At 48.5% G+C, this 12,314-nt stretch overlaps 1 protein-coding gene across 1 annotated transcript in view; it reads left to right on the forward strand.

The window, feature by feature from the left end:
• Positions 1-422: 422 nt before the first annotated feature.
• The window catches only part of STK10 (serine/threonine kinase 10), a 168,022-nt gene continuing 156,130 nt past the window's right edge, over positions 423-12,314 (forward strand). Inside the window, exon 1 of the mRNA XM_004371195.2 lies at positions 423-839. Within this exon, the coding sequence (XP_004371252.1) occupies positions 684-839 (156 nt within the window). The 5' untranslated portion in view covers positions 423-683. The remainder of the gene's footprint in view (positions 840-12,314) is intronic.

Below are 12,314 nucleotides of genomic sequence, written 5' to 3' on the forward strand. Positions count from 1 at the left end.
TGGGGGCGAGCGGAGCAGCCTCGCGCGAAAGTTGCGGGGCGGATTCATTGAACTCATGCCTGTTCGCCTTCTTGGCACTGACGGCAATCAGTGGGCGCTCGCGAAATGCTAATTAGCTTCCCATAAAAGTTCTAGGAGCCACGCGGCGCGGCACGGTGGGCTTCCCAGACCCGGGACAGTCCCTCCGATAGGTCTCCAAAGCTCTCCAAAGCGCAGCCTGACGCTCGCGGGAGCCAGGCGCAGGAGACTACAGTCTCCAGACTGCCCTGCGGCGATGGGCGGAGTCCGAGAGCGCCCGCAGCCAATTAGGGGGTCTCAGGGCGCTGCCGGGGAGCGGCAGGTGGAGCCGCAGGCCGGTGGGCGGGCGCGGGGCCGGGCCCCCGGAACGTATACCGGGGCTCGCGGGTTGGGCGGAGGGCGCGGAGCAAGCGGGGCAGGCCTTCGGGAGGGGGCGCAGGGACTGGACAGAGCAGGGGCGGGACCACGGCCGCCTGCACGGTTCCGGGTCTCCCGCCGCGAAGCAGCTCAGGGTGCACTTGATCGGGTCGGGCTGCGGGGAAGGGCTGGTCTGGGGAGAACCCAAGAGCGCCGCGGCGTCCTCCACCCCCCTCCTCGCGGCCGCCTAGCCACAGCCACAGCCCGAGCCAGCGCCACTTCGCCTCAGGGCTTGCCCGCCCCTAGTCATGGCTTTCGCCAATTTCCGTCGCATCCTGCGCCTGTCCACCTTCGAGAAGAGAAAATCCCGCGAATATGAGCACGTCCGCCGGGATCTGGACCCCAATGAGGTTTGGGAGATCGTGGGCGAGCTGGGTGACGGCGCCTTCGGCAAGGTTTATAAGGTGAGGGCGCTGGAGGCGGGTGGGCGAGTGTCCCGGGCGCGTGGAGCGGCTCCGGAAGGAAGAGGTGCTGGCCTCAGGCAGCCCCGGCCACGGCTCGGGAGGGCGCAGAGGGGCTGCCCCGGCCCTGAACTCGGGGTCCCGGGCCCTCGCCCCGGTGACCCTTGTTCTTTGGGGGACCTCACCCAGCCCAGCTGAGTCCCTGGGAGCTGGGCGCCCGCTCTGGGCACGGCTGATGCCCACCGAGCTCCGTTTCGAGCCCTGACTGTGCGCCCGCCACTGCGCTCGGCTCCGCAGGGGGAGACAAAGGGGCACCCTGCATCCGAGAGGGCCACCCGAAGCACGAGCAGTTTAAAAAAAAAAAACAAAAAACAAACAGTGTGATACAAGACATTCTTTTTAAGAGAGACCACGCAGATGGTGTGGGTTTACCGAGGCTACGGGGGAAACTTGGCTGCTTTGGGAGTGTTGGGAACTGGTGAAGTTGGGATGGAGGAGAAGGCACTCCTGAAGATGAGCCAAAGACGGGGAAGGGGGAAGGGCGAAGGGCAAGGTGTGGCGTGTAGCGTCAAAAGTTAGAGTTGGAAAGGTGGGCCGGGACTGCATAGAGGGGAGGTCAGGGCCTCAGGAATGCTGCTGGGATCAGATTTGATTCTGTGCGTCTGAGTCACAGCGGGGTAATCTCCCAGCCTGCAGTCACCTCTCCGCTAGAGGAATGCTAGCAGAGAGCTTTTGTGGAGGGGTGGGTGGAGCAGAGCTGATTAAATCTAGACACGCTTGCAGCCGAACGTTGTGGGTTTCTGTTCCTGTGATCCATTCTGAGTTTCTAAATTGTATTGGGGCCCAAATACCTACAGCCTGACTCCAACCTTTCCCAGATTTCCTTTCCCTTAGGAAAACCTTTATTGGAAGAATCCCACTTCCAAAGCTGGTGTATACGTCCAGGAGGGCACCTCCTTCCTAAACCAGCTGTCACCCCCCTTGGGGCTCTGTAGCTTGTAGGCCACTCTGATCCCAAGATTGTCCTTTCAGGAAGCTGGGCCTCTCCAGGCCGCCGGGTGAGGACTTAGTCTCTTTGACTTGCCAGTGGTGTAGAGCCCTGTTATTCAAAGTGGGGTCCCTGGACCAGCAGCATCAGCATCCTCTGGGAGCTTGTTAGAAATGTAGAACCTCAGGACCCACCCCAGACCTACTGAATTTGAATCTGCATTTTAATAAGATCCCCAAGTGATTCCTAAGCACTTTGATGGTTGAGAAGCTCTGTTCTAGAGGCTTAGAGAGTGGGGGTAACTTTGAGGCCAACCAGCTCCATCAGGATGCTTCTTCTATTACCTTACCATCTCCACTCTGAGCCAGCACGTCCTGTTACAGGGCAGAACCCCCACAGGAGCAAAGGTCCTGTGGTTACAGAGGTGGGTCTCAGTGTCACTCACACCTATGGCATTTGGGCTGCTTTTCCACCCTTTTCTGCTGGTGGGCTCTGCATTATTTGAGAGCAGCTAGCACACTCTGTGAGTCGGAATCGACTTGATGGCAATCTTTTTTTAAATTTTTCAAACACACTCTACTCTGCCCAGGAGCCCTGGTGGCTCAGTGGTTAAGAGCTATGGCTGCTAACCAAAAAGTCAGCAGTTCGAATCCACCAGCTGCTCCTTGGAAACCCTATGCTGCAGTTCTGCTCTGTCCTATAGGGTCACTGTGAGTCAGAATCGACTCGAGGCAACAGATTTGGTTTTTTTGGATACTCTGTGCATGTTTTCTTTACCTTTTCCATAGCTGTACCTTTCCTCCTAGGGCTCAGAGAAATGGTCCCACTGGACACCTGCCATATGTCCTTGTCTGCCTAGGACAGAGCCTGCCCCTGCAGATGTGCTTTGACCGCCTTGAGGGCAGCTGGACCCTTGGTCAGGTCACTCCATCCTCCACTTTCTCCAGAGATTCGGTCGGTGTTTTTAGGGCACACTGTTGGCTCTCACTGATGTTTCTTCCATTACCAATTGCCGGCAAGTCGATTCTGACTCATGGCGACCCCGTGTGTCAGAGTAGATCTGTACTACACAGGTTTTCAGTGGCTGATTTTTCAGAAGCAGATCACCAGACCTTTCTTCTGAGGCACCTCTGGGTGGACTGGAATGTCCGACCTTTTGATTAGCAGCTGAGCACAACCCAGGGACTCCATCTCCCTCTCCCAATTTATCCTGGCTTTCAAACCTAAATGCAGAACTTTGCTCTCACACTTATCAGATTTTCCCTTATCAGTTTCAGTTGTCATTTCTGCCTATCTTTGCCCTGTTAAGCTTCCGCTACTACTCTGGGAGTTTCACACAAAGGAGCTCATCTGATTCACAACTAATTTTGTCTCCTCCTGGTTTTTCAAAGTATGTGGGCCCTTTTAAATGGAGTCTAGTTCTCAATCTAGATAACATGTACTTTGGACATGTTATCAAGAGAGACCAGTCCCTGGAGAAGGACATCATGCTTGGTAGAGGATCAATGAAAAAGAGGAAGACCCTCAACAAGATGGATTGACACAGTGGCTGCAACAGTGGGCTCAAGCATAACAGCGATCCTGAGGATGGTGCAGGACCAGCCATGAGTCAGAACCGACTGGACGGCACCAAACAGCAACTGTTCACAAAGTCACCACAGCCACCCTCTCCCCTCCTCTGAACACACTTGTCAGGAGAGGACTCTGATTACAGATTTTCTTATAGATGCTGAAGGTCTTGTAGATGCTCAAAGCCTAAACATTAACAGTTTCAGGTCATAGAGCCTCCCCCCATGCCCCACTTCTGATTAGGCTTTATCAGTCTGCCTCAGGAGAAAAAAAGGTGGATAAGAATGATTTTGTACAAGGTCAGGCTCATTCTCACTCAGCCCTTAAGTGATTGCAAATTGGTTACAAAAGAAAATCATTTCCGTTCTGTTTCTAGATACAAAGTAGAGCTCACAAGCTACAATTCACATGGCTTCAAAATTTTTATCTTTAAAACAATCTTGATTCTGAAAAAAAAATTATTCTGAAGATGAGGTAAAAAGGGGGGGAAGTGTTTTGTACAATGTTGAGTGGAAAAAGCTACCTTCTGCGGGGCATGTTTGTTGTCATGGCAGCCGAGTAAAACAGATACTCGTGCACGGAACAGGGGCAGGGACTGTGCAGAAATGCAAGGGCTTGGCCGAGCTGGCTAGGATGATTTTTTTACTTCTTGAAATTTGCTTTGGTTTTGATCTTATGTTGTCTTTAAGCTTTTAAAAAGTTTATTATCTTGCCAGTTTAAAAACAGTATGTACTCACTAGTGTAAAACAGGGAATTTACCAAAAAAATAGCAAAAATTAAAAAGAAACCCATCTACCACAACTATTCTGATCAAGGACACAATAGATGGTCCCAGATAGAATGGAGAAAAATGTAGAACAAAACTCAAATTCCTAAAAAAAGGCAGACTTACCGGACAAGTAGAAACTAGACGAACCCCCGAGATACCCTTTAAACTTGGAACTGAAGCCACTCCTGGAGGTCACCTTTCAGCCAAATAGTAGATTGGCTCATAAAATAAACAGTATCACCCATGAGTACTGTGCTTCTTTATATAATCATCTATACGAGACCAAACGGTCAACATTTACCCTAAAGCAAAGATAAGAAGGTAAGGGGGAGCAGGGACAGTGGCGTCACTAGGGGGGTGCAGGGGGTGTGGACCGCACTGGGTGACACTGTTAGAGTGACACCAGAATGACTGTCTATAAAATTTTATGCAGTGTTTCAGCAGAAATTTATTATTTTTCTATAAAAATGTTCCTGTAGTTAGTTATAACAACAAAAATATTTTTCGTAAACCCAGCTTACATGCGTCAGTATACCTACAAGGCTAAAACTCTATGCCCATTTACTTTTTTGAACCTTCTGATGCGCTCCGGTCAGAGCTGTCATCATTACCCAATTATAATGACGCTTCAAATCATGTGGTTTCATCTGCAGGCGCAGCGGGCACGCCGCTGTTGTTTTTGTTGCTGTGGCGTTTTTATAGTCTCTGATTTTGTCAAATTTTCTGGTATTTCAGCTACAATATTGTGATAATTAGTATTTGTGAACCTATATAAATAACTTTTTTGAAAATGAAGTAGTAATTGAAGGAAAAGAAGGAGTGATATACGAGAATTATGATTTACAAGTAACAGTACAAAAAACATTACTAAGGATTCTGTATGGTCTGGTACAAGAGGAGGCCCATGGGGGGAGGGTGATGATCTGAGTTACCACACTGGGTGACACCAACCCTAGTGATGCCGCTGAGCAGGGAAGCTAGATTAATGGAAACAGAGCAAGCAAAACGGAAATAATGAGAATGCTGACACATTGTGAAGAATGTAACCAGTAGCACTGAACAATATGTATAAAAATAGTTAAATGAGAACCTAATCTGCTATGTACATTTTCACAAAAAACACAATAAAATATTATTTAAAAAAATGAAAACATCACCCTGTGCCTCCATCAATTGCTGTTCACATTTGAATGTATTTCCCTTGAGACTTTATAGATATTATGATAATTTTTTAATGTGGTGTTGTAGTCATACATATTTACAGGTTTTTTTAATACCATCTTTCATTCTTAAAGCCTTTGCTTCTATTTAAGTGCTTTACAGGTACCCGATCCTAACTTTATTGGATATGTAAGTAATTTTGTTTTACTGTTAATAAGTAAAAATCACTTGAATGCTTAGCATGTGCCAGGCACTGTGCTAAGCCCTTATGTAACACCGTTCTGCTGTAATGTGACATAAGCGTTCCTGAATATCACTGTGCTGTGTAAAATCACGTGAGAAAAACCAGAGGGCTTCTGGGGAAAATGAGGTTAAGAGCATGACACTCAGTACCAGAGCCAGGATGTTAATCTAGGTCAATCTGACTCTAGTCCCCACATTCTTTTTATTTTCTCTTTAATTATGGTAATATATATGTAACAAATAAATGGACATTTGAACCATTTTTAAATTCATTTTAACCATTTATAAATTCAGTGACATTGATTACATTCACCATGTTGTGCAACCATCTCCACTATCTATTTCCAAAAGTTTTCATTACTCTAAATAAAAGCTCAGTACCCCTGAAGCAATAATTCCCCTTCCCCCTCCCCAGCCCCTGGCAACCACTAATAAGCTTTTTTCTCTATGCGCTTGCCTGTTCTAGATATTTCATATAAGTGGGATCGTACAGTTTTTGTCCTTTTGTGTCTGGCTTATTTCATTTCATATAATGTCTTCAGGGTTCATCCATGTCATAGCATGTGTCAGGACTTCATTCGTCTTTAGGGCTGAGAACATTCCACAGGAGTCCTGGTGGCACAGTGGTTAAGCGATGGGCTGCTAACTGAAGGGTTGGAGGTTCAAGGCTCCCCGGGAGAAAACACCTGGTGATCTGCTTCCATAAAGATTACAGCCAAGGAAACACCATGGAGCAGTTCTACTCTGTCCAATAGGGTTGCTATGGTTTGGAATCAACTCCAAGGCACATAATAACAACAATATTCCATTGTTTGAATATACCACATTTTGTTTATCTGTTCATGGAGTCCTGGTGGTGCAGTGGTTGAGAGTTGGCTGCTAACCAAAAGGTCAGCAGTTCAAATCCACCAGCCGCTCCTTAGAAACCCTATGGGGCAGTTCTACTCTGTCCTGTAGGGTTGCTATGAGTTGGAATCAGCTTGACAGCAATGGCTTAGTTATTCATCTGTCGATGGACACTTGGGTTGTTTCTACCTTTTGGCTATTGAGTAGCATAGTTTTACTTATGCTCAACGGATAGGAAATACATAAGTACTACAATAAATATGATACTTTATCTTGAAAAAGACCTAAAGTTTGCTTATGGATGTGGGTGCAGCAAGGATTGCAGCTTGTGAGTTACTGCGGCATGGTGGAAGGAAGATTATTGGGAATTAGATGAGCAGTTGTGCCACCAGATGTGAATGGGTGTGTTACATAGGTAGCTGACAGATGTTTGAGTTGTGTGTGTGTGCACGCATTTGGTGTATTCCTTTACATCTCGGTTCAGCTGGTGCGGTTTTCTGCCTTCACCTAGTGTTTCTGGCAGACAAAACTGGGCATAAGAAAACATAACATTAGTATTATGAGAAAATTGTTCCCAGATGAGTCCCTGGGTGGTGCAAACTGTTAAGTGCTTGACTACTAGCCTAAACATTAGCTGTTCAAACCCACCCAGAGGTGCCTCAGAAGACAGGCCTGCCAATCTGCATCTGAAAGGTCACAGCCTTGAAAACTATGGAGCACAGTTCTGCTCAGCCTACATGGGGTCATCATGAGTTGGAATAGACTCCACAGCAACTAACAACAATATATCAATGGCCTTGGAACAAGATTTGCATTTTCAAAATAAACCTTATAGCAGAACTTACTGTATGTTGATGAACAGCTTTGTTCATTAAGTTCTTTCACTATCTTAAATAATTTTTTTAGGCTAGACTCCCAGAAGGGTATTACTGGGTCAAAGGGTATGCATATCTGTGATTTTAAAAATAAAGTAATGTTAAAATATAACAATAGAGTTCCCTTTGTCCCTTGCTCTTGCTGAGGGCCAGTCCCTGAACCCTCTTGAACACCAGGGGAGAGAAGACCTCAAGTGCTCTCTGAATCCAGGCTGGCTTCCTGGAGTGATTGTCAACCTGCATCCTTCAAGTGTGACATCCTGTCCCCTGGCCCTCCCTCCCCCGCAGAGCTTAGACAAAGCCGAGGTTAAGTGATTGTGTGAGCTGTCCCCTTCCCGGGCCAGGACCTTCTCCCTTCACCTCCTCTCCTGCCTAATATTGTTAAAGCTGGGCTTCCACTTCCTCTGGAGGCTCCGATGTGCCTCCCCTCCTGCTCCGGAAAGAGCTCTGCCCCTGGGCAGTAACCTGATTTCCGCTCAGCCAAGTATTTTTAGACAGAACCCATGCTCTTGTGAGAGGTTCCTGAAGCAGTCCTACAGCGAGGTAGTCTGAGCCCTACTGGGATGACGCCTGCCCAGTGGGGGTGCTTGGGTGCTAATGTAACACTTGGTGCACTGAGAAGTTTTTTGGTTGGCTTCAAAGAGACCAAGGCCCTGCATGGCACAGTTTGCACTTAACTACTAACCTAAAGTTTAGTGGGTCAAACCCACCCAGCGGTGCCATGGAAGAGAGGCCTGGTGATCTCTGACACACATGGGGTTGCCATGAGTTGGACTTGATGGCAGCGGCTTTTATTTTTTTCCAAAGAGGCCAGGTTGAAGTAAGCCAAACAACCAGCTGGACCCCAGCCCCCACTCCATCCAGGACCTCTCGGTTCCTGGCCTGATGTTACCCACACTAGGGGGACATCCCCAGAAGCTTCCAGTCAGGGCCCCAGAGCAGCCCTGGATGGTCACTTCTGGCCCTGCTGCTGGTGGTTGGGGAAGAGATTTGGGGTTCACTAGGATCTGGGCAGTAGTCCTGGCTGTTTGAACCCCCAGCAACTTGCCTCCCCCTCAGAGCCCCTGGCTCTTGTCTGTAAAATGGAGGTGAGAATGGCAGCTTTCTCAAAGCTAGGCTGTAAGGAGGAGATATCTTTAGTACTTCATCCCCATCCAGGAAGTGTTCAGGAAACAAAGATAAATTTATTATTGTTGATGCTCTTGGTAAACCAGTATTGGTTGCTGTGGAGTCAATTCTGACTCATGGAGACCCCTTGTGTATCAGGGTAGAACTATGCTCTACAGGGCTTTCCCTGGCTGATTTTTCAGAAGTAGATTGCCAGGCCTTTCTTTTGAGACACTTCTGGGTAAACTCAAACCTCCAACCTTGTAGTTAACAGCCAAGCGCATTAACTGTTGGCACCACCCAGGGACTCCTTGGTACCAAACAGAAATGGTCCTGGCTGGTTACCATGATTTAACGCACTTAATTTTAGTGTTTATAGCTAATCTCTCATGCCAGGGTTCTCCACCTCGGCACTATTGACATTTTGGGCCCTGTTATTCTTTGTCGTGGGGAGTTTTCCTGTGCATTGTAGAATGTTTAGCAGCATCCTCACTACCTCTACCCACCAAATGCCAGCAGCACCCTTCACTCATAACAACCAAAAATGTCTCCAGATATTGCCAAATGTCCCCGGGGAGGAGGGTGGCAAAAGCACCCGCAATTAAGAATCTGTATGCCTCGTGTAGATGAACGTGCTTTGATTCAGTTCAGCCAGCAGCGTTTGCTCACCTATGTGTGTCAAGTCGCTGATGTGTGATGAAAGACTTGGCCCTTGCAGCCACATAGGCCAGGGTTCAAATCCTGGCTATTCCACTAACCAAGCTGTGTAATATCAGGCAGGTGCCTCATCTCTGAGCCTCAGTTTCCCCAGGTGTACAGTGAGGCTGATACTAATCCCCACCCCACACAGATGTTGTGAGAATTAAACGAGCAGGTCACACAAAGGGCTTAGCAGTTCCTGGCCTGCAGTGTGTGCTTGGGATAAGCCAGCATCTCCCCTGTTGCTTTCAGTGAGTCCTGGGGAAGGAGAGAGGAAGGTGCTGACTGGGATGAGAGTATTGTCTGGTACAGTGGGATAGGGTCAGCTTCCTCAACAGGAGAGAGGAAGGCTTCAGCCTGGTAAGCCTATAGACTGGTTTGTCTGGCTCCAAAATTAAATTGATTGCCAGTATTATTTCAAAATCCGGAGATTTCACGTAAAAGCCTAGATTTCTGTCTTTTCTGGAAACATCAGATCAGCAGGTACTTCTGGCCTGCATCCTACAAGGCCACAACTGCTGGACCTGAGGAGCAGCCATCAGGCAGGTGCTGTCCAATGGAAGTATAATGTGAGCTACATACGTAATTTAAAATCTTCTAGTTGTCGTTAGTTGCTGTACAGTCAGCTCTGACTTCTGGCGACCCCATGCACAACAAAACGAAACGTTGCCCAGTCCTGTGCCATCTTCATGGTCGTTGGTATGATCGAGTCCATTGTTGCGGCCACTGTGTTTTGAAGGCATTCTAACCAACGGGTTCATCTTTCAGCACTGTATCAGACACTATTGTGTTGTGATCCCTAGGGTTTTCAATGACTGATTTTTAAGAAGTAGATTGCCAGGCCTTTCTTCCTAGTCTGTCTTAGTCTAGAAGCTCCACTGAAACCTGTCTACCGTGGGTGACCCTGCTGGTATTTGAAATACCAGTGGCATAGCTTCCAGCATCACAACAAACTGCAAGTCACCACAGTATGACATAAAATTTTCTAGTAGCCTCATTCAAAAAAGGAAAGAAAAATAGGAGAAATTAATTTTAATAGTATATTGTTGTTAACCCAGAATATCCAAAATAGTTTAATTTTAGCATGCTGTTAATGTAAAATTAATGGGATATATACTTTTTCATACTAAGTTTTTGGAATCTGGCGTGTGGTTTTGCACTTACAGCACATCTCAGTCTGGGGAGCTGCCTGTCAAGTGTTCAGTAACCACATGTGGCCAGTGGTTACTGTATTGGACAGTGCAGATCTGGCCTGTACTGTTTGCTGCTACGCTGCCCCCTCCACCCATTTCTGTTGCCCTCTCAGGCCCAGTGCTCAGTGGGTTTGGGAGCTGGGCATGGCCTGTGGGAGCTAGACCTGGAAGATTATTAGGGGGGCCAAGTCAAGAGGATCCTGAATGTCAAGCTGAGGAATTTGGACTTGGTATTTTTGACCACAGCTAATGTCCCAAGTCCCCTGGGGCCTGACCAGGTCAGCTGATGCAGTATTAGAAAGGGGCAAGTTTTGGCAGGGGGAAGAGGCCATGACCACACAATTGGGAGATGCCAGAGCCAGGCTTCCTGGCTGCCCAAGGCCAAGGTGACCATGATGAGTGAAGCCTAAGTCGCAGTGGCTGTGCCCTGGTGGCTGAGCAGGTGGGTGTGGCAGGGAAGGCCAGAGCTGTGGTTGGGGCCCAGTCAGAGCCCAGGCAAGGGAAGTGACTGAGAAGGGGATGTTGTACATGGGGGCAGGAGGCATGGAAGATTCTAGGGGGGTGCTAAGGCCTGATAGGAGGAAAGATAGGATAGAGGGTGAGACAAGAAGGGAAGTTCACATTTGCCAGAGATCAGAGATGGCGCAGGACTCTGAATGAGTTCCTAGAGTTCAAGCCTGGTTCTGCCTCTTGTAGATTGTATGATCCTGGGGAATTTACTTATCTGTGCCTCAGTTTCGTTTTAGCTGCAAAATGGCGATAGTAATAGTTCTACCTCATAGGGCTGTTGGAGGTTGAAATGGGACAACCCATGACACTACCAGTTGCCGTCAAGTTGCTCCAACTCATGGTGACCCCACGTGTGTCAGAGCAGAACTATGATCCATCGAGTTTCCAATGGCTGATTTTTTGGAAGTAGATCACCAGGCCTTTCTTCCAAGGCACTTCTGTCTGGGTTTACTCAAACCTCCAGCCTTTCAGTTAGCAGCCAGGCATGTTAACCGTTTGCACCAACCAGGGACTCCCCAGGATGTTAGAAGAGCTCAAATAAATGTTTGCCATTAGAATCATGTATTGAGTACCTACTGTGTGCCAGGCACTGTGCTTTGTAAGGTAAACAAGATAAATGAGTAGGGAATGGACTTTTACTCTTTCTTATCTCTCCATCATTTACTCTTCTGTCCCTATGAAGGGCAGGAGTTGGTGTCTCCACTCCACACCTGATGAGGCGGAGATCCAGAGAGGTGCAGTGACTTGTTCAAGGCCACACAGCTTGTCTACAGAAGGGCCGGAACTTACACCCAGCTCTCTCTGGCCAGGATCCTGCACAGCACAGAGGGAGAGATGAAGCAGCTTGTTGGGAGGAGAGGGCCAGGGTCACTTCATGGTGTCTCCCTGTGAGCTGTGCACAGGAACATGACCCTTCTCCCCAGGCCAGCCTCAGCCTCAGCCTAGGGATGGCTTTTCATGCAGAGGAAGTGGTGAGTGGGGGGCAGGCAGGGCTAGCAGAGGAAGTGGCAGGGGAAGGGGGCGGCGTCAGGGCGGGGAAGCTCACGCTTCTGGGGCCCTGGTGGGTGTGGGGCTCCCGGCAACGGCAAGGCACCGCAGTGTCCTAAGGGCGCAGGGTACTTCTAGAGTATTGTTTGGCAAGGAGGGACACACCCCGAAAGAGTCTCCCGCTCTGTTCCACTTTCCCCTCCACCCTCCTCCCTCACTGCACTCACCTCCACCCCACTTCACTCACTCTCTTCTCTCCGTTCCCCTTTCTCTCTGCTTTCCTCTTTTTTCTTCCTCTTCCCCTGTTGTTGTTATGGGCCAGGGAGTTGATTCTGACTCATAGCAACCTATAAAACTGCCTCATAGGATTTCCTAGGCTGTAATCTTTATGAGGGAGCCCTGGTGGTGCAGTGGTTAAGGGCTCGGCTGGTAACCAAAATGTCGGCAGTTCGAGTCCACCCCTTGGTAACCCTACGGGGCAGTTCTACTCTGCTCTGCTCATAGGGTTGCTATGAGTCGGAATCAACTCC

Source organism: Trichechus manatus, unplaced genomic scaffold, assembly GCF_000243295.1.
Source record: "Trichechus manatus latirostris isolate Lorelei unplaced genomic scaffold, TriManLat1.0 scaffold00011, whole genome shotgun sequence".
In the NCBI taxonomy this organism is placed as follows: Eukaryota; Metazoa; Chordata; class Mammalia; order Sirenia; family Trichechidae; genus Trichechus; species Trichechus manatus.